This window comes from Dama dama, chromosome 5, assembly GCF_033118175.1.
Source record: "Dama dama isolate Ldn47 chromosome 5, ASM3311817v1, whole genome shotgun sequence".
In the NCBI taxonomy this organism is placed as follows: Eukaryota; Metazoa; Chordata; class Mammalia; order Artiodactyla; family Cervidae; genus Dama; species Dama dama.
In genome coordinates, this window is record NC_083685.1 from 29,818,963 (window position 1) to 29,842,375 (window position 23,413).

At 37.6% G+C, this 23,413-nt stretch overlaps 1 protein-coding gene across 3 annotated transcripts in view; it reads right to left on the reverse strand.

Moving 5' to 3' along the window:
• Positions 1-4,696: 4,696 nt before the first annotated feature.
• The window catches only part of PDGFC (platelet derived growth factor C), a 242,254-nt gene continuing 223,537 nt past the window's right edge, over positions 4,697-23,413 (reverse strand). For 2 of the 3 annotated variants that reach the window (XM_061142248.1, XM_061142250.1), the window contains 3 exons: positions 18,645-18,855; positions 13,596-13,813; positions 4,697-6,223 (listed from right to left, as the gene is read on the reverse strand). In XM_061142248.1, coding sequence (XP_060998231.1) covers positions 6,107-6,223; positions 13,596-13,813; positions 18,645-18,855 — 546 coding nt within the window. In that variant the 3' untranslated portion in view covers positions 4,697-6,106. The remainder of the gene's footprint in view (positions 6,224-13,595; positions 13,814-18,644; positions 18,856-23,413) is intronic. The other variant, XM_061142249.1, reaches the window with a different exon arrangement.

Consider the following 23,413-nt stretch of genomic DNA (forward strand, 5'->3'; position numbering starts at 1 on the left):
AAGAATGAAGAATAATATTAAAAATATACATATATATGAATCACTTTGCTGTAGAGCAGAAAGTAATATAACATGTATATCAAATATACTTCATTAAAATTTTTAAAAAATAGTTTCACATTTCTCCAGTTGCTCTCAATCTCCTTCCTCCACAAGAGACAGACAGTTACATTGAATATATATTTTTAATTTAATATTTTGGCTGTGCCATGTGGCATGTGAGATCTTAGTTCCCTGAGCAGGAATAGAACCTGCACCACTTGCAGTGGAATCCTAACCACTGGACCACCAGGAAAGCCCCTAAATCAAATACAATATCTAAACCTCAAATTATAGTTCTATTTGGCAAACAAGTTTTAGAAAACTAAAAATGGAATCAAGGATTTATCCACACCAATAGAGTGAACAGTATTCCGGACGTAATCTATGCATTATGTAAATAATCACAAAAGAATTAAAGACATGGAGATTATACAATTAACATAATGTTTTATAAAGAAAGAATGAATAAATGAGAGATACTGATAGAGAAAAAGTCTGGAAAGAAGATAACATAAAGAGCGGATGAAAATTTCCCTAAGTGTCTTAAGTTATAGAATAGTTCATTAAAAGCTACATGTTAAACATTTTAAGTAAATGTTTCAATATTTTGCATTAGTTAAATGTTTATTAAACCATAAAATAAGTAATAAACAACAATGAGACTATTACTGAAAAGGTAGACCACATTATCTGAGAGCTTATGTTCTCTTCTTAATAGAAAAATGATAGATGCTCACTGAAATAGAAGCAAATGCTTTGCAAAGGATTCTATGTTTTTAATAACATTTTTTTCACAGTTTTAGAGAGATCATTTAGAAAGGTTGTATCTTATATTGATGAAACATTTTCCAAAGAACCTATTTCCTGTTCAATTTCAATTTCTTGTTCATAAGTTGCAAAGTGAAGGTATGTATAAAAGTTTCCTGGAGATATAGCACATATGATACAATCTCCTTGCAAAGAAAATAATACCTCCTAGTCTCATTTGCCAAATAGCACTGCATAACAAATGCCCTCAAGATCCCAGCAGCTTACAACAAGAATTATTTATTTTTCAGTCAAGTGTGTGTGGGTTGTCGGGAATCTGCAGAACTTGACCCCTTGGTAGGAACTGGGTTCAGAGAGACAGCCAACTATCTGTACCAGCATATGACATCTGTCACAGATATTATACTTCCATCTTGTAGGTTACAGCATGCCACGGCAAAGACCACATTCTGATAGAAACATACACCTCAGCCACCATTAAGTCATGGGAAAGGAGTAGATGTCAGCTACTACTACCAGGGGCAAAACCGAGACCAGAAATGCCATTTAATTACCTATATATTTATCTACACATTGACATGCATAGATAAACATGATGGGGAACATGGTGATAAAATTTTGGATTTTTTTTTTATTTTACTTTACTCCTTGTTCTTTTTAGGGGGGAGGGATTTTATTTCTTAAATCCTGCAGTACATAATTATAAAATTTACTGCAGTCATAATTTCTTAGAATGACGTCATTGAGATATAATTCAAATACAAATATTTCACCATTTTGAACTATAGAATTCAGTGGTCACCAGTATCTAATTTCAGAGTATTTTCATCACTCCAAGGGGAAAAGCTGTCCTTTTACCCACTTCTACCAGCCACTGGCAAAACACTTGTCAAAATTCTTTTTGTATAGATTAGCCAGTCCCGAACATTGCATATAAATGTAGCCTTATATTTTATGGTCTTTTTTGACTGGCTTTTTCTACCTAGCACCATGTTTTCAGGGATCATCCACACTGCAGCATGTATCAATACTTCTTTTTATTTTTATTGCCTAATATTCTATTGTATAGATACACTGTGCTTTGTTAACTTATTAGTTGATGGGACGTTTGGGTGGTTTGTATATATTTTTTTTACTATAATGAAAAATGTTGCTATGAACCATCGTGTGTGGGGATTTTCCATTTTCTTGAGTGTATACCTGGGGGTAGAACTACTAATTCATATGTTTACTCTGGGTTTAAGGTTTTGAAGAACTGCATCACTGTTTTCAAAGTTGCTACAGTAGTTTACAATCTGACCGGCAATGTATAGGGTTCCAATCTCTCCATATCCTCATCAACACCTACTACTATCTGTCTCTCTGATTCTAGCTGTTTCACTGGGTGTAAAGCAGTTGGCTCATGATTTTAACTTGCCTTTCCATGATAACTAATAATGTCGGCTATCTTTTCGTGTGTGTATTTGCCACTTGTGTATCTTTTTTTGAGAAATGGGTATTCAAGCACTCTGCTCATTTTTCTATTGTTGAGTCATGAGAGTTCTTTATATATTTTAAATATCAGTATAAGATCTTAATCAGATATTATAGGCCTCCCTGGTGGCTCAGAGGGTAAAAAATCTGCTGCAGTGTGAGAGACCTGGGTTCGATCTCTGGGTTTGCAAGATCCCCTGGAGAAGGGAAAGGCAACCCGCTCCAGTATTCTGGCCTGGAGAATTCCATGGACAGAGGAGCCTGGCAGGCTACAGTGCATGGTGTCGCAGAGTTGGACACAACTGAGCAACTGAACATGTGCACAATCAGATACATGAATGGAAAACATTTTTTCATGTTATATGATTTGTCTTTTCATTTTCTTAACAATGTCCTTTGAAGCACAGAAGGTTTTAATAAAGTCTTTTTTCTTTTGTCACATGTGCTTTTGGTGTGTATCTGAGACATGACCAATCACCTAATCTAAGGTCACCAGAAATTTCTCCTATATGTGTTTCTAAGCATTTCATACTTTTAACTCTTACATTTAGGTATTTGATTCATTTTTGACTTACTAACGGTATATGGTAGGAGGTAAAGGTTCACATTTATTCTTTTGCATATGGATATCCAGGGGTCCTGGCACTATTTGTTGAAAAGAATACCTTGTCCCCATCGAGCTGTCTTGGCAGCGTTGTTAAAATCAATTGACTGTAAATGTGAGAGTTTATTTCTGGACTCTCAGTTATCTGCATGTCTAAATTATTAGCCTTACCACACTATTTTTTATTGTTTCATAGTAAGTTTGAAATTGGGAACTGTGAGTACTCCAAGTTTGAAGCTCTTTTTCAAGATTTCTTAGCTATTTTGGGTCCTTTGCATTTCCATGAATTTTAGGATCAGCTTTCCCGTTTCTTTAACATGGTAGCTGGGAGTACATATGTATTTCTAAAACAATAAAGTTATTAATCTTAATAGCTATCCTTCCTATGAAACTACTATGCCTCTTTCTTAAAATTGTTTATGCTGCTGCTGCTAAGTCGTTTCAGTCGTGTCTGACTCTGTGTGACCCCACAGACCGCAGTCCACCAGGCTCCTCTGTCCCTGGGATTCTCCAGGCGAGAATACTGGAGTGGGTTGCCATTTCCTTCTCCTAAATTTTGTATAAATTTATACTAAATAAAATTACTAGAATGGCTTATAAAAGTTACAAAAAGATTGCATTTAGTGTAAGTGGCTAGGCAAATGCTTTCTGAAGCAGAGTACAAAATATAATGAACATTTTAATACACACGGGAGGACATGACTGAAACAGATGAGCACAGGGACAGCGCTCCATAGACAGTGTTAGCACACAAAACAGAAAGAGACTCTCAGACAGAGAGAGCCGACTTGTGGTTGCCAAGGGGGTGGAGGAGTCGGGGAGGGGTGTGGGGGAGGGGTGGATTAGGGGTAGCAGACTATTATATACAGAATGGATAAACAACAAGGTCCTACTGTACAGCACAGGGAATTATAGTCAATACCCTGTGATAAACTATAATGGAAAAGAATGTGAAAAAGAATGTATACATATGTATAACTGAGGCACTTTGTTGCATACCTGAAAATAACATGACATTGCAAATTGACTATTTAAACTATTTAAATTTAAAGAAAAAGATGGAAACGTTGGATTCAATGCAGTTCCACAGGTCACAGCTATCAGATTTCACAGCGTGTTGATCAGGCTAATAAGACTGGTCAAATGGCCAGATGGAGACGTGGTAGACTTTCCAGGACAGCAGCCAAGCTGTATCTAGTCAGCCTCCAGGCAGCTGGGACACAATTATGATAATAAGTCAATAATACAGAGCAGGTATTTTCACTTTGTCTTTCACGTGGGTGGGCGCAGGGTAGGACTGTCAGGCGGGAAAGTGCTTGAAAGGCTATTGCCTGGAAGAGCCTGGGACCTAGATGGCTCCCAGGCAAGTTCAAAGGCAGGGCTCAGGTGCTGAAGACACCAGCCTGCCTTGAGATCTACTTCTAAAACACAGGCTCACATCTTGATGTGTGCCATGTTAGGTATGTGGATCCACGTGCTAGAGGGGTCTGGGCTCACCCCTTTTAGTATCAGCCTCTGAAAATGCAAAGACAGGACTAGGAAGTTACACTCCCCCATTTCATACCACCATATAATCTGTCATCAAGCATTTCATTAATCACACACAACTCCAAGTCACTTGCAACTTAATTTACCACTAATCAGTATCAAGATATCTGAGAAAAAGAAAACTATTGCTCAGAAGCACAGGAGCCGAGAGGCAGGAAAGCCTAACCAGAAATGCTCACTTTTCGGCCTGTCTTTTGAACTGATAGCACGTTTTGCAAAATAAAAATCATGGTGACACAAATCTTGGAAACACACACTCAGTTTCTCCCCAAAATAGCTGCATTCTTTTATTTGGTGATTCAATACATTTTTAATTCCAATAGTCACCACATAACCTAGGCACGAGATTCAGCATTATACAAGCGAAGGATTTGACTGATTTTCTTTTCAATTGCCAAAGAGTACAATAAGTGAATTGATTAAAGGATATACTTCTGTACATAAAAATATTCATGTATTTATACAAGTGTATGGAACAGAGTTTAAAGATAATCTAACCAGAACATCACAATAAATAGGATGTGTTCCTATAGGACAGCCGAACATGCTTTGTCAGGCGGTTGTCAAGTCTCTTATTCTCAAGGTGCTTTATGATCTTCTGAGCTGGGCTCACATTTTCCTAAATAAGGGTTAGAGGTTAGTAACGCCTGGACCTGGATGCCTCTGGGGGTATTCTGCTTTTTACTTTCATCTCAATAAGAGGAGTTGAAGACATAATTATTTATTTTCCAAGAGTCTTTGCAACTTACCAAATTCTATCCATTTCCCAATTAATATTTGAAAAAGTAGATTGATCTATGCTCTAGCACCATACAAGAAGGAAATACATGTATTTTTGTCAGAGCAACAATATCTTATATCATCTTTGTCCCTCTGGCTATAACAATTCTGTTTAGAAAATTTTACCAAGCTAAAAATAGTTGATCTAGGTTGTCATAAAAAAGAATATTAAATACCTTTGGTAAAAATAGATATATTTAACAAGATTAGAAAAGCAAACAGTTATAATGTCAAAAGGAGACTATAAAAAATGTACACAATAAAACAAATAAACCAACTTATAAAGTGAAGATAAGGCCACTCTTCTCAGGTTTGTCTGTTCCAAACCATGCATGGAGGTCTCTTCTTCTAAATGGTAGAAATCTGATTAAGAAATATGGAAAATCCAGTCTCTCCTATCAGCATGACAAGTTTAATTCATGGCAACACAGTTCCTTTTTAAAACCCATGTTGGTAGAACTTAGAACACTCTTATACATGTGACTAGAAGAAACAATCCGAGATTTCTGTGATTTGAGCCCCAGAGCACGGGGCTTAGAGTTAAGCAAGGCGACAGAACCAGGGGCTCACAGGCAGTGTTTCCTGTGCTGACATGAACCTAGGCCACATCCAGACAAGAGACACAGTGCAGCCGAGGGTGCTCACAGGGACTTTGCAACTAACTAGAAATCTACAAGGTTCATTCCTTTCCCGGCGAGGACGTTCCTCTTGTCGTGGGGGCCTCATCTCCAAAGGGCCGTTGCACAACCCCTAATTCTGCCTGGTGTCTCCTCTCTCAGAACACGCTGTAAATCCTGAAGATGAAAGGGCCCTGGAGCCAACAGCCGGGACTGTGGATGGAGATAAGGCACAAGTTCTGTCGCAGAGGCAGCCCTGAGCCACTGCGAGGCATTATCCCCCAGGGTTCCCCCTGCACACGCAGTCACACTCCTCATGGTGCTCGAGGGCCACGTCCGTGAGTGACTTATGCAGCCCCCGGACGCCTGTCTTGGGTCTCAACTGAAGGACCTGAAAGGGAACAATGGAAACCACCTTTAAAATCAGGCCACGTCTGCAACTTGTGATTTCATGGACAGGAATGATTTCAGAACAGAATCTCGGGGCCCAACAATGACTTAACACATTTTAATTTCTACTCCTGAAGGCATTATGAACATATTCCCCCACCCTTCAGAGAAATCACAAATGATCATCATCTTTTCATGAAAGGAAAGACTTTTTAATACTGACAATTAGGAAGGAGGCTGCTCAGAATAAATAGACTTGTGGTTGCCAAGTAGAGAGAGGGACAGGTGAGGGAATGGATTGGGACTTTGGGATTAGCAGATGCAAACTAGAATATATAGAGTGGATAAACAACAAAGTCCTACTGTATTGCATAGGGAAGTATATCTTGTTATAAAACATAATGGAGAAGAATATGAAAAATAATATATATGTATATGTATAACTGAGTCACTTTGCCATACAGCAGAAATTAACGCAACAATGGAAACCAACCACACTTCAATAAAGTAAAATTTTAAAAAAGAATAGTTTTTAAATTGAAAGATTCACTATACCCTCTTTCCCTTACGCATTTAACCGTAATCAGAGGGAATTTCACCTTCTTTAGGTGTTTTGGAAACCACTACTGAACAATTTGTTCTTCCGTTTGCTGTTTTCTTTCATTCATTTATTCACATGCTTAGCAAATATTTATCCTTGGAGCACGGCAGGCAAGTACTGCGATGCTGTGAAAAGAAACCCGACCCGTCTGCAGCTGAGTCTGCTCAATTATGCTGCTCATTAACGTGCTTGGCTACACGTCAAGTCCTCTGTAAACTTGATGAGATGGATTAGATGTACTTCGTCGACAACAGCTCCGTCACAGTTAACTTTCTGCAGCTGGGTCCTACTGTGTCGTGTACAGTTGGCAAGAATAACAAGAATGCCTCTATTAAATGAAGTTATTTGCAGTTTGGATGGTTGAGATTTTTAACTAGAAATACAGCAAAACAGACACTGATACTAAACACACCCTTTTCAAACTGTGATGAAAGGATACAGCTATGTATTCTATACACGATTCTCTGATATATTTGATAAGAACTAACTACTCAACATACATTACATTTTAGGTCTTATAACAAGTTTTAGAAATTATGTGGCTTTGGCTTATGAACAGAGCACAGAATAATGGGAAGTTGTGTAGTTTGCTCTCTGAGTCTGACACAGATAATTTTGCAGAGCAACTTCTAAAAGATACCATTCTGGAAATATTCATTAATCCAAAACGGCACAAATCAGGTTTTACCGGGGCTTCCTTGGTTGCTCAGTGGTAAAGAACCTACCTACCAATGCAGGAGACTCGGGTCTGGGAAGATCCCTTGGAGAAGGAAATGGCAACCCTCTCCAGTATTCTTGCCTGGATAATCCCATGGACAGAGGAGTCTGGCGGGTTACAATTCATGGGGTCGCAAAGAGCTGGACATGACTTAGTAACTAAACAACAACAACAACTGGTTTTATGACTGTTTTACTTAAATATTTAACAATGAAAAACAAAGAATCGTCCTCTCTTTGGAGTATCTGGTCATATCAAAGGTTAATTAGCTGACATTTTTTGAATGCTTACTGGGTACCAGGGGATCTAGTAGTTTTCACGTACTTTAACTCACTAGAATTCTATGAAGTTATTTAAAACTATTAGCCCTATTTAACACATGAGTGAACAGAAGCTTAGAGAGAATGAGTGACACAGTCACTATCTGTACTTTTGCCAAATGGGAATGATGACAATGATAGATAATAATTTCACCAAGACCCGAATATTACTAGTCATATACTCTACTTATTTAGTAACTTTCTTCCTAGAGAGATAAGCTGCAAAGTCTTATATAGCTGTGAAAAATAGTAAACTTTTAAAGTAGATTTTCTATGACATTTACAATTCTAGAGTGATAATTATTCAGACTATTATTTTTATGTGAAACTTAATCCAGTGAGATGAATACAGTTTATGTGCTGGTACTGATCTCCCACTTTTGACCAACATAGTGAAAGTGAAAGTGTAGTTGCTCAGTCGTGTCCGACTCTTTGCGACCCCGTGGACTGTAGCCCACCAGGCTCCTCCGTCCATGGGATTCTCCAGGCAAGAATACTGGAGTGGGTTGCCACTTCCTTCTCCAGGGGATCTTCCCGACCCAGGTATCAAACCCAGGTCTCCTGCATTGCAGGCAGATGCTTTAACCTCTGAGCCACCAGGGAAGCCCTGACCAACATAGGGCGGCATCAAAACCAACGACTCCTGAGATGCTGGCAGTATGCCTTATCATCACTCTCGACAAGTAGCTTCTGGAATCTGGTCGGGTGGATACATACAGTGCAATACTGGCAATGTCTTTAATTCCTGTGTCCATTTATATACATTCTCCCAGTTGGCAGGGGAAAGAATGACCATGAATGGTAAGGATTAGTGAGACCCCTATATACAGTTCTGACAGTCTACATCACACCAGGCTGCAACCCAACAATCCTTCCTCCCTCTGCAGAGCTTACACAAGATGCAGTCACCACATAACTGCCCCCTCTCCACCCCATCTTCATCCACCCATGCCTGTGGATATTTACAAAAGCAAAAGAATCTCATAATGTTCCAAGGGTGTTCAGGTCTTGAATGTGGTGCAGGTTTAATAAATGTTTTGTCTCTTAATTCCCTTTGAAAGTTTGGACTTTGGAAGACACAGAGAGACCTAGAAAATGACTGCCTGGTCCCAGATAATGTTAAAAAGGGTTACTGGTCTTTAGTGCATGACTTATGATACAGGAAAGAAATGAGGTAGAAGCATATCTCACAAAGGTTTTGAGGAAGAGATTCAAACTACAATTTTGACTGTGTGAAGAAATAATGCAAGGAAATGCTAAAACCAGAGACTGCGGAGAGAACAGATCAGGCCAGAAAGATACATCAAGGAACAATGCACGTGTACTGCTGTCCCAAATTCCGGGTCGCACAGAGCCTTGGGTGATGGGACACATTACTAGAGCAAGGCAGTTGAGTGGTATAATTATCCCCCCTCCCCCCAAAAAACAGATCTACACAAGAAAAGACTATGTGCTATGAAAAATGAAACTAGATGTATGAAGATGTAAACAAGATGAAGCCCATTAGGGTGATTAAGAATGGGGGAAAGGAGTGATACATTTGTCAGAATATCTTACAAATGTTTTTGCCAGAAAGAAAATATCCTATCTCTGGGCACAATTCATTAAATCTGTATTGATTAGTTGCCATAATCAAAGAATAAGGCTAGACAAGGTGGAGGGGGCAAAAATAAAGCTGAGTGAGTGTTAGTCACTCAGTCACGTCCAACTCTTCGCAAAGCCATAGACTGTAGCCCACCACGCTCCACTGTCCATGGGTTCTCCAGGCAAGAATACTGGAGTAGGTAGCCATTCCCTTCTCCAGGAGATCTTCCTGACCCAGGGATTAAACCTGGCTTGCCTGCATTGCAGGTGGATTCTTTACCGTCTGAGTCACCAGAGAAGGTTGAGTGAGACAATCGCCAGTAAATATGGAGGGCTTGAAATGCGCCAGACCTCATTCTAGGTATTTGTAAGCATCAGCTCCTTGAGTCCTCACAATGAGGCGTGAAGTCTTACAGCTCACTTAACATATGAAGAAATTGAGGGGCCAGGGATTAAGTAATTAGCCCAAAGTCACACAGCCTTGGATTCCCTGCATTTGAGCCCTGCATTGTAATGGCATCTTTATTCTTAGTTCTCAATTTGGGAGAAACAAATACAAAGTAATAACTGTTCTCTAACAGAAATATCTTTCAAGTTGCACACATGCAGGAGGATGAACTACAGTTATGCTGGGATTGACAGTAAACTAAAAAGCGATTGAATAAAGTTGTAACATCTAGGTTTACACATACATAAAACCCCTGTCTTGTTTTTCTGAAAATGCGTTTTTTGGAGACAGGGAAATTAAGAAAACATTTTTTGTTTTTGGCTAAAATGGCTTCAAATAAAGAATATCTGGTTTTAGATAAAAAAGCAATAAAAATCTAATTTGATAATATTTTATCAAAATATAACATTATGTTACATTTTATGATTTTTTAAGTTTGTGAAAACCCAATGAAAATGCTAAAGGAAGCAAAAGAGGGAATTATTCAGTTATCTTTGTAGTGACACAAACAGATACACGTCAGCTTAATATGTAGGCAAGCTGCATAAAAGAGCTGGATGAAAGAGATAAAATATAAAACTTTTAAGCTCTGTCTTTGCTTCTGCTTTGTCCATGAAGTAGAATAATCTTTAAACTGAAAACTGGATCAAGGATCATCAAAAAGAATGAAAGCCTTCACTTTAAATAAGTCTCTAGATCTGGATTAATGGTATTCAATAACAATGATTTTAGAAATGTTAAAAGTTACGTTTTTGAAAAAGTTCATTTGTTTAGAAGTAATACTAAATTTACAAGCCTCAGAACATACAAAGTATAAGGCTGAGAAAAGTTTAGGGCTCAGGAACTATGAATTACACCAAACAAATAATCTTTTTTCATAGGCTAATTTGATTGCTAAAAAAATAGTATCAAAGAAAATTTTATAATTCCAACAAAACATTGAAAAAATTAAGACAGGATTAGGTTGGCAATATCTGTGAGAAATGTGGAATTGGTAACCATATATCTGTGCACATACACTTTAGAGATATTTGTGGGAAATGTACTCCATGATCACACAACTAGATAAACACCCACAGTTGTTAAGTGTGGACTATAGGTAGTGCCCACAATCAACCCCACCTGAAGGCTGGAGAAGATGAATCAATGCCCTTCTGAAGGGCAGTAGTACAGAAGCTCTGCCCATGGCCTTTCCCCACAGAATTTTACTTGAGACTTTAGAACACGTATTGCACACTCTGTGGCAACTTTCTGGATAACTCTGAAACTAATGGTATTTGAAAAGAAATTTACAAGTATAGGATGGAGGAGGATCCTCTTGATCTGAGGACTGATTGTGCAGCCCCAAGGCCTGACATGGACTCAGCATCTGATAAGCTTGTTTAGGAAAGCTCACAAGACTACTCTGGCCTTTATAGCTCTTCACAAGTTGGGTCATAAACCCAAGACTTGTCGGCTAAATCAGGTCCCCAGATACACTTTCCTTAGTAAGTACCTGCTTTAGAAAGTTCAAAATTGAATAATTTTAGGTGGGAAAAGAGTCACTCCAGTTTATCTCTTACTTTAATTACATCCTTTTACATTATACTAATCAACTCTAATATCAGCCTACCTTTGAGGCATTTTGACCTTAACATGTTTTAGAATAGGACCCTATGGGCCACTCCCCTTCTCCACATCCTCATTTTGTCTTTTGTCTGTAGAAAAACTATTCAAAGAATAAATTTAATAGGAGAAGTGAGAAAATGCAGGAAGGAAAACAGTCAAGTAAAACAAAATAATAATAGTTTAGTCATTAAACAAAATTAAGGGCCTTTAGAGTTCTTCCTCAAGGGCTATAGATAGTATCCTGAGCCATATCCTTTGAGCTGTTTCCCAGACACCAGGTAAAAGAACTTAACTATATGCTCCCCACAAGCACATAGGCTCTCGACCAGCTGGAACCAGAAGGTTGATGATGTTGACTTCTGATGACCTTACCACCAACCAATTAGAAGAAAGTTCATGAGCTGAAACCATTTCCATTACCCCGTCTTTAAAAACCTTTTCCTGGAGGCCTTTAGGAGTTCAAGTCTTTTAAACGCTAACTACCTGGACTCCTTGTTTGGACCTATAATAAACACTGTATTTCCTTTACAAGCTGGGTCAACAGACTGACTTTACTGCTCGGGAGGGCAAGCAACTCAAGTTTGGTTCAGTAACAGAACTGCCATGTGAAGGGTTTTTTCTTAACTAAATTCCCAGTTCTCAGAGTAGCAACAAAGCCATCCCTTGGGAAGAGTGGGACTGGGGTTCCTCCTGAAACAGGAGTGGAGGGCGTTTCTAGCACAGGGGTCTCTAGATGCATGTGGAATATGAGAGCAAGCAGTCCTACTTATTCTCCAGACTGCCAGTTTTGGATGTTATCTTCTAAAAACTGTCATCTAATAGTTGTCAGAGAATAAAATCATCAGGAAAAATTGATCCTAGTTTGCCCTTATGCAGGCTAAGTGTCCTGATGATAGTTACAGCAAGTTAAAAAATAGACCTAGGGTAGAAGCAGGGACCTTCTATTCTGGAATTCAGTGCTGTTTTCCCATTTAGTCAACTGCCAACACAATACCAGGGAAGAGCAGGGCAGCCCGGTCACATGAGTGCAGTTTATGACACGACATATTCAGATTACCCAACAGATGTGGGTTCTGCTGGTGTCTTCATATGTAAGAAAAATCATTTCATTTATTAAGTAGATATTTATTTTGTGCCATTCTTTTATTTAGCAGAAAAAAAAAACAAAAACAAATGAAGCCACACTGAAATGAAGTTAGGAGGCAGACTTTGGTTTGGTTTTGTAAAAATTAAAGTTTGTGAACCACATTTTGTAAAGACTGAAGTTAAGCCATCAAAAGGGATTGCTTCCTGATGTGTGAAAGCTATGTGCCGCTGGAGAGGGTGGTGGAGGGTATCCCTGGGGATACTTAATAAGAATTTTAAATGTTTAACCCTAACATTACCAAGGCTCTGAAAACCAAAAATTACTAAGAATTTAATAATTCTTATTAAATTACAGAATATGAAGAATATTTCCTTTTGTATTTTCTTTAATTCCATAGGATAAAGACATAGAAGGATGAAGAATCCATAGAAGGTTTAACATACTATTTGGGGCCACATGAATAATAGGAAGATACAATATAAATGATGAATAATAAGAAGTATAATTATGAATATGCTCTTGGGATTTATGTGTCAGCATTGCCCCAAATGGAAAAAATAAACATCAAAGATCTCTTTTCTCCAAAATGGACCATAATTTACCTCCAAGTTTGTCTTTAAAATATTTTCCCTTGATATCATTTTTCCCTTGATATTTTGAAAAGGTGAAAATTTCATCCATTTTTCCCCATCCAGAGGAACATATTGTGTTTTTTCTATGAGAGAGGAAAAAATCCCCTGATCACCCGTGATTGTCCATTCGGAGGACAAGCTGTCCAAATCCTTCATGTCTGGCTTTCTGAGTTCAAGGTTCTAATTTTTAAAAGTAATAAATAAAAACAGGAACTCTTCTGTAAACCTTGGTTTGGTTTCATTGGGTTTCCCTGAAGATGACCTCTCCTTGAAAACAACAAGCCTTCCCCGAGGCACTGCTTTAGGATATTCTGGGACACAAGCCCCAAACCCCCGACTCAAAAGACCAGGAAAGGCAAGGATGGATGTCCGTACCTCGTGATACTTCTTGGTGACCTTGCTGGGAACACACTGACACTCGCTGCAGGTGTGCAAGCAGCACGCGCAGTTCCCGCCACAGCGCTTCACCAGGAGGCAGCCGGGCCAGAAGATGGTGTCGGTCCTCTTCAGCTCCTCCCGGACGGACACGGAGAAGTTGCGGGGTGTGCAGCTGTAGAGCCGCACCTCCTCCCTGAGCAGGTTCAGGTCCACCACTGCGGGGCACAAGGGAGCCAAGAGGGGGTGAGCTCCGAGCCGGACGCACTTCACTAAGCTCTAAATCTAACTATTTCATGAACCATCACCTTAAGAATAACTCTACTGAACCAGGTCTTAGGGTGATGCAGCTTGTGGGCTGGACTTTCTATTTGATGACAAACAGAGCTTACTTGTGACCCAGGGATGGTTGAAGAGGTGGCGTTGTGCAGAGTTGAGGATGGAGCCAAAAGAAACAGTTAAGAGCCAAACATAGGACACTTTACAGGAAAAATGGGGCTACATCTTCTAACCTTTGTGAAAAAATCAAACACGGGACACGTTGGAGGGAAGAATAGAATGTAAAATGAAAGCTTTGATGAAAAAATAAATCCAAGTTTTAGAAGGATGACAAACTCATGCAATGAATGAAGAATGAAGTTCAGAAACTTGCTGGCAGAACTTACAGGAATCATAGAATGAGAAGAGGAACGAAGAAAATGAGTTTTTGAAGACAGCTGAGTGGACCAGGAGTGAAAAAGAAGACACCTTTTAAAAGAGCAGGAGTTGTTGGAAAGCATTGCTTCTGGTGTGTTGATTAGTTTATGGACTTGAAAATTTAGTTTAACTAGACTCCTTTAGATTTCTGCTGCTGCTGCTGCTAAGCCGCTTCAGTCGTGTCTGACTCTGTGCGACCGCATAGACGGCAGCCCACCAGGCTCCCCCGTCCCTGGGATTCTCCAGGCAAGAACACTGGAGTGGGTTGCCATTTCCTTCTCCAACGCATGAAAGTGAAAAGTGAAGTCGCTCAGTCGTGTCCAACTCTTAGCGACCCCATGGACTGCAGCCCACCAGGTTCCTCTGTCCATGGGATTTTCCAGGCAAGATTTCTAGTCTCCTTTTAATGGATGGAAGAATTGTCTAATTTATAACCATTACCTCTATTGTTTTAGTAACTTGGTTAACTATGTTGTGCTTTACTCTTTAGAATATCTACTTATGAAGAGCAAAAAAAATCCTTTTATTAATTGTTGCAGTAATTCTCAAAGAACCATTGCTTTTAACTACAAGATGACTTTGCCTTAGTTAAATTATATCAAAGTAATATGTCACGTTTAGTATAAACTTATATATATAATATGAAGTAGTTGATAATTACTAGGATAAGCATTTCTAAAATGATCTTAATTTCTGCTCTAGGGCTTTGCCTTTTCCCCTAGAAATATTCAAATAAAAGCAATTCCAATAAAATTGAAGGTTTGAATAATACATAATTCATCAGAGCTTTTTTCCGTCAAAAATAGTTTTATTAAAATTTAGGAACATTATGTAAAATATAAGAGATATGTTAAATATATTTTCATTAATACTGACAACATTATAAATAATATTTTCTGGCCAAAGTTAATTCAATAATAATAATACAGTTTTAAAAATTAACTGACTAATATTTGAAAATATTTTAAAAATGACAAGGTAGTAAGAATCAAATGCTTGTTTTCTTTAGCTATGTTATACTTGTGTATGTGGTCAAGTTTTTCTAAAATGTCAAAAGAAATCAAGGTAAGTATTTTTAAGAAACACATACAAGATTTTGTATATGCAACTGTAAATTATAAACACATGTAAACTATACAATTGACTAAAATTGATCAAGAACAGGGAAACACCAAGGAAATGCTAATTTAATAGGTTCATTTCAGCATCATTCAGCTAAAATTCTTTTTTCCAATTCAACAGAAAAATTACTGTTTTATTTGAGTATCTAAAGATTTCCCTTTCATCTGAAAAATGATCCTGTGTAAGTAAAACTTTTAAATATTTAAGAGGAAATGAATTCATTTTTTTAAGTGCCATTAAAGACCAACTTAGTTCTAATAAAATTAATGAGATGATTAGCTTAAGTGATGTCACCTGTTTTATCTGATTTCATTTTGCTGAACTAACAGTCTATGTACATACTGCTCTTTAACTGTCAACGCTGCATAGGAGCGTCTTTGAATCTTTTCTCTAGAAGTTAATATCCAGGCAAGGAGTGAGAAAACCTAAAACAGACACACACATACAAAAGCCAGTTGCCAAAGTTTTTAATGCTTATTTAAGATTTATATTTCTTTAGAATGTGAATGAAGCTCTTAGCTTTCAAAGGATATTCATCTACCTCAAAGAGTTTTAAACATACTATTTCATGCAACTAGAAAATGAGACTGTATATGTTCCCTTTAAAATGTTTACTTAACCACAATAAAAGGTTAGATGGATTTCCCAAGTGAACCAACTTATGATACCTGCTACAATGTGAAAATTTAAACAGACTTTCAACTTAGCTTCCACTCATCTATCATGTTTGACACAAAAGTCAAAAGCCCTTTTTAAGTACTAGTTAAGCCTGACTTAAAAAAAAAAATGAGTTTTTCTTTTCTGTAGTAGGAAGATATGAATGAATATACTGAATTGGAGGAAGAAAGGGAAAACAAAGAAACGGAAAAACATGAATGCAGTCTACTTTGGGCTAAAGAAGGACTTTAAATTTAGCATATGTTATTTGAAATTTATGCTTCCTACTGTTAGGACTTCAAACTCATCTAAGCTTCATTAAAATCATCATGTGACTATAATTGGTGTCACAAATTCATAAAATATTGTGTAGAACACCTAGGCAAAAAAAAAAAAAAAAAAAAGGAAGAAAAACAGAGAGAGAGAAAGATCATGCATCAACACACACTTTTGTACAACTTTACTATTATGAAGTTTCCCTTTACAAAATATTTGTAAAGCAAACAGCCTCAGATGCTTTATTTTCTTTTTGTGACTACTAAGACGATGCAAGCATTAGCCTGTCTTTCTAAAGAATGAAGATGTGAAGCTTGTCATCAATGAACAGTGTTTTTCTAATACCTATTTTCTTGTTCAGATTCATAAATATTGCAAGTTTTACTAAAAAGGATAACACTGGTTAAAAAAAAAGAAAAAAAAAACCATGATCACATTTTACTTTATTAGTGTTCATTCTTTTGAGACATTCAGCCCAAGGAAATTCTATGACTGTATTGCAATATGAGGGTGGTCTTTCTAAGATGAATGTGGTAACACTGTGATATGTTTATTCTATGGAAAATCTCTTTCAATGTCTAATTAGAAGCTTTTAAATGTTTTACTCCTCATTCCTTTGCAGAGACTCTGGGGAGGGGAGTTGGTTTTGTCTATATAGATGTTATCCCACACCTGCATTTTAGTTTATGTAAAGTTCCAAAAATATACACTGCTTTTCTCACACTTACCGTATGCTTAAAAAGTTAATAGATTTGGCAAACTGCAAAGGGCTTCAATTTGGAAAGTGTTAAATGAATATTTGAAAGATCTGGTTCAGTGCTGGGTCTTTTAAGTACACCCTAGCCTCTGGCCAAATCATCACTGAGCACCACAGGGAGAGATACAGACACATGGGCATGGCTGGAGGGGAGATTTGCAGGCTCCCATCCCAAGAACAGCTGTCAAAACTCGATCTGAGCTCAGAACCCAGCTGACTCCCTCTGCTTCTTACAGATCCACTCAATAATCTACTCCAAATTTGCTAACAAAGGCTGTATTCAGGGGCGTTGCAGACAGCCTCCCAAGTCTCCACCTTCCCGTTCCTGAGCAGGAGGGAAGGGAAGTGCTGTTGGTGAGTTATTCATCAAGATCACATCTTATAAATATGCAACAGCCTTCAGGATCTGGACAAGATTCGGCTGCCTCTGGACAAGATTTCCAATATTGCTGAGAGGAAACTGGGGCTGCTGGCCCAGCAGAATACCATGCTGGGCAAGTCTCAACAGGATCTGCTGAGATGGAAGGTCCCGATCAGAAGAGCTGCAGCTCTGAGCAGGAAAGGGTGGGAATAGGGTTTCTTTCTGAAGAACATGTCTGATGCAATCTGCCCCTGTGAGTTGCTCAAATTAACTAAATATTCTGCTTTCTATAGACATTCTACAGACTGTTCTTCCATTGTGTAAAAGACCCTAGGTAGATTTTAAAGTATCTGACAGACTGAAACAGATTTTCTGAGGGAGTTATAATTAGCCAGTTGCATTTTCATTTGTGTCTGACAGTGATGCTTTCCAATGTTAGTGTTACTAGGAAAGTTAGCGGATCTTAGAGCAAATCCCGTTACCATTATTTCCAATTTCTTGACCATGTGGAATTAAGTTTAATTATCAACACTTTCACTCTTGGAAGGAGATATGCTCATATAATCAAAAGTGATCATTTCAAACATATTTATACAGAGAAAGAATCATCATGGCGTGAGTTCCTTTAGAACATTATTTTCTTACAGTGATTCCTATCTTGGAAACTAGTAGGTCTGTTTTCTGGGGAGCCATGGGTATTTTTCATAATATTTAGAAAAGTTTCTAGGCTTAGGAAATGGATATAATTCTGATTCAGGGGACATGTTAGACAAAGATTTTAATAGAGCTTTCCCCTTTTCTAGCCCCAAACCTGGCCCTGCAGCTATGATAATCTCTACTGAATCTCTAATTTAATATACACCAAATATTAAGTTTGACTAAGCAACAATTCCTATGAAATGTAACAGAGGACTTCATCAACATGATATTTTTGAATTAAAGAAATAACGCATTTTCAGCAAAAGCATCTCTTTAAATCTCCCATACCCAGTCAGAAGAGCCTCCTTTTATGTGCATTCTTATTTAATATGTAAATATGCTCAAATATTAAGAAAATGGAACATTTAACTTTATCAAAGAAGAATTTTAAACTCTACTCATTAGAAGGTATGGCAGAAGAATCCGAAACATGAGCTGCTAAGAAAATTAGATGAGGTTCTAACCTGAAGAGAGAGCTTACCTCTGGATTTTCTTCCAAACACGAAATTCTTGCCCAGCAGTTGCAAAGAAGTGGGCCTGTAGAGATCTTCTAAGTCTAACTGCCATCTGTCTGGTTCAAGATACCGAATGAGGTCTTCCAAGGTACTAAAGGCAGTGACGGCGTTATTCAGGAGGTCCAGTGGCAAGGCTGAGGCGGGCAGCGAGGAAGGACTCACGGTTTCCGTGAGCTGCTGAAAGCAAAATGAAGCTAATGTTAGGTGGACTGTGTTTTAAAAACGGCAACGTGTTCCTTCTGGACTCAGGCACGGGGTTAGGTAGTGAGACCATGGCTGAAAACACAGGGAAGTGAAATTTTATTCAACCTCAATGACCAGGAGTAATTGATACTTTGCAAAGACGTCATGTAGTTGAACTTGGACAGAGTTTCTGTGGAAGATTTTCAATGGGGAAGACATCCACTTTTGTTAACACAAACCATGGTAGGTGTGGGTACCTGCTGTTACACAAAACAGATGATGCCTCTGTGGTCCAGTTATGGACTTAACAATGGAAGCCTTAAAAGAGTTTATCAGTTTTTTCCTTTGTTTTCCACTTTTCATCTTCCTCATTCTGGGAAATCACCTGGTGGGTTTATTAGTGATTGTCAGAGGAATTAAAGCTTTAATATAAAGTAACTGATCCATGAAGAATATGAATAAATTGTAAGTGAAACATCTTTGACATTGGAGAAGAACTTATTAGTCAAGATAGGAAACATCCAAACCATAAAAGAGAACTTTGAGAAATTTGCCTAAAATTTTTAAATAAGCAGAGTTAAAATACAGACACTGGGAGAATACCTTGGCAAACCACATACCTGCCACAGTATAGAGAAATAAAACAAACTCAATAGAAAATGGGCAAATTCCAGACAAGAAGCTTCAATGGCCACTAGACATATGAAATCATGCTATACTATAATTCATTAGTTACTAGAGAAATGCACAACAAAAGTAAAATATTTCATATACACAAAAGAGATACTATTTCACTTATAGGAGATTGGTGAGCATTTAAAAGAAAGGATTGCCAAGGATGTGGGTGGATTGAAATTTCTCTGCTCTGCCTGCAAAAGTGAGTATTAATTGGTACCACTGTAGTTGATGCAACTGATGTGCACAGGATACTAGAGTTGAAGATGGATACATCCCATGTCCCTATAATTCGCTTTCAAGGTTATAGTCTTTTATTTGTGCACATGAAGTATGCGTGCAGGAATATCAATTCATCAGTGTTGAAAAGGAGAAAATCAAAACAACCTAAAATGCTCAGGTATTAATGGATTAAACAATGGATTAAAATACACCATTTTAAACGACAAGCATCAGAAGAAGGCAATAATTTCAGGAAAAGATCAAAAGTAATATCCCCTTCCCCAGTTTTTAAAGTGGACTAAGGGTGAGGTGTGGTAGACCAGAACTGAAATCAAAATAGACAAAATAAATACAGGAACAAATGCTCCACCTAATCTTTAAATTTTATTTATTTACTTACAGAAGAAGGAAAAGGAATAGTATGAAATAAAGCATTTACATTGACTGATTTTATTTACATTGACTGAGTTTATTACAGTAAAATTCATAATAACAAAAAGTTGGTAACGATCTAGAACTTACGATAGTGGAATAGTTAATAACCTTGCACTCATAATCTTAAATAGCGGGACAGGCACTAAAAATGAGGTTCTCTAGTAAGATGTGGAGGCAATCTAAGTGTCCATTGATGAATGGATAAAGAAGATGTGGTACACGTATACAGTGTAATATCACTCAGCCATGAAAAGAGCAAAACATTGTTCTCTGCAGGAACATGGAGGAACCTAGAGGCTGTCATTCTCAGCGAAATAAGTCAGACAGAGAAAGACAAGTGCCATGTGATATCATTCATACATGGGATCTAAAAACTGATACAAATGAACTTATTTACAAAATAGAAATAGACTTACAGACATAGAAAACTTAATGGTTACCAAAGAGGATGAAGGATAAACTAGGAGTTTAGGATTAACAGATACACGTTATTATATATAAACTAGATAAACAATAAGGACCTACTACTATATAGCACAGGGAACTATACTCAATATCCTGCAATAAACCATAACAGAAAAGTCTATCTACTGATATATACATATATGGGTATGTATACATATACATATATATATATATAATTCACTTTACTATGTACTAGAAACTGACATAACATTGTAAATCAAGCATTCTGCAATAAAAATGCAGTCCTCTAGAATTTTTTATTAAGAAATAAATGTTTAAAACATAGTAAATGACAAGTAATCCAAGCTCTTTAAACTTAGCATTATTTTACCATGATTTCAACCCACATACTTTGAAACAAAACAAAAAACCAAAAGTGCCTAAAATTTCAAGAGCATTCATCTACAGTTTTAATGAGAACAGGTGATTTTCATTTTCTTCCTTATAACTGTGTATTTTAAGCATTTTCTATAACAAGTATGGGTTCTTTCTGGAGATCAGGTAAAAATGATAACATTTGCTGTAATTAAAAAAAACTCTATCATATCAGCTCTTCCTTTTCATCTTCATTACTCAGGTCTCGGGCAGAAGCTGAAAACCATGGACTATATTTAGGAGCCTGTAAATCTGTCTCGTTGTCTTCAATCTTCCCTTATTCCTTTTATCCTATGCTGCATAACCCTGGGTTAATCTACCTAAAATAAGCTATCGCCGATCACGGGATGAATCTGGACAAATGCCTAGAGTGATTTCTCTTCTGAAGGATAACATCCAAATTCCTTACCCTGTATTCAGGAGCCTCACCACCTGACCCTCACTCACCTCTCCCATCTAATCCTCCACTCATCAAAGACAAGCACATTTTGTCCCAATCAATCTAGTCTCCTTACTGACTGCTGCACATGTCATATTCCTGACCTTGACCTGTACCCTTGCTAATGCTGCTGCCCTGCCCCCACGAGCACAACTCTGTCTTGTGATCTGCACAATAAATCTTGACCATTTATAACAGCCTTCCTTGAAACCCAACTCATCCACGAAAACTTCTCCAGTAACAGAGCCATTGCTGCCCTAAATACTGCAATTGTGTTAATCTGGAAAAGACCCCCTCTCTGGACTATCCTGTGGGCACAGCAGTTGAAAAGTAGAAGCTACACCGTCACTCAGAAAAAAGGACATTCGCTCTCTGGGGCGAAACAGCCTCTCTTGGGACTCGTAGCTTCGTGGGTCCAGAGCCCCTCTTGCCTGTGGTGGTGTTGGTAGTGGGTTTATAAAGGCTGATCAGTAGAAATGAATGTGGCAGTTTCGGTCAACACTGATTTCATTCTTATTTTAAAGATCTACTTTCAAGAATGTAAAAATTCTGGCTAAACTATTAGCACTAAGATGTTTTCCATTATTATAACCAACTTTCAAGAGTAAAAACCAAATTTAATATATTCCTCTTTACTACCATAAGTTTTTAATTGTCTAAGAAATGAAGAAATGCTTTGACAGAGTACTATTGTGATTTATATATAAATAAGCAATTATCTAATAAAAGTGTGCATTATTAGGTTAACCAATTTGGTTAATATTGATGTAGTTTATAATGTGAAAATCTGATGCCACGTTTTCGAAAAATTTCAAACTATCAGCCAAAATGTATATTACTCAAAGAATAACTGAGTTATGACTCATAACTATGATGAAACAAATCAATTGTGTCAATCTACACACAGAGAGTAAATGTACAGAAAGCCGATACAAAATGTGTCAATGTATTATTCATTAAAGTGTCAGGTTATGGATGTATATTTTAGGCAGTATATAGAATTATTTATGCTCTGGAGTTGATTTATTTTGCTTCCAACTCTGTTGGAAATGTAGTGAATTCCTTCAAGAACAATGAAAAGTTCCAACTAAAATCAGTACTGCTGAGATAAAGTTTAAAGTAGCTATACAGAAAAAGAAAAACAAAATAGTTCTGCAATGTTGGACAACCAGAACAAGCACATCCTGAGTTCAGTGAGGTACCTGAATATTAATCCCCTCAAGTGACCAAGGGAACCAAACCACCTGACAAATGTTACTGCATGCAGATACTGGTGCTAAGTGTTCACACTTTTAAAGATATAAATTAAAATAATACTTAAAAAACATAACCACACACACACGCATACATGTAGGCACACAGGGAAGTCCCCATCTAAAGAAAAAAAAAGGGTGGGGGGAGAATTAACTTACTTCCCCTTGGATTCAAAGATTCAATCCCCGGACAGAAGAGAGGAAGTGGTGCTTTTCTTTTTTTAAGGGCTTTCTCATGACTGTCACCCACCCACTGGTTCAAGGAACATTCAGATTGTTCACTTTTGAGGTTCTGCTTTTCTAAGTAGTCCAAAGGGATTTTCGGAGAAAAGGAGGAGCAGCAGAAAAAAAAGAAGTTAGAGGGAAAGATATCTTCTACCGTTTTTAATCTTTCATTTCTCCTTGAACCAAAAATTCCACTTTCCAGTACAAGCTCAGAGCCTTTCTCCCATTTTAAGTGCCTAGCAAATTCTAACAATACCTCTGCTGTATAAAAATACCTAGACGAGTGGGGTGGGGAGGTAGGTGTAAGGGAGGCTTAAGAGAGAGGGGACGTATGTATACCTATGGCTGAATCATGCTGATGTACGGCAGAAGCCATCACAATATTGTAAAGTAATTATCTTCCAATTAAAAATAAAACTAAAAAAAAGACTTATGCAGAGTGGCTTGAATAGTTCCTTTAGTC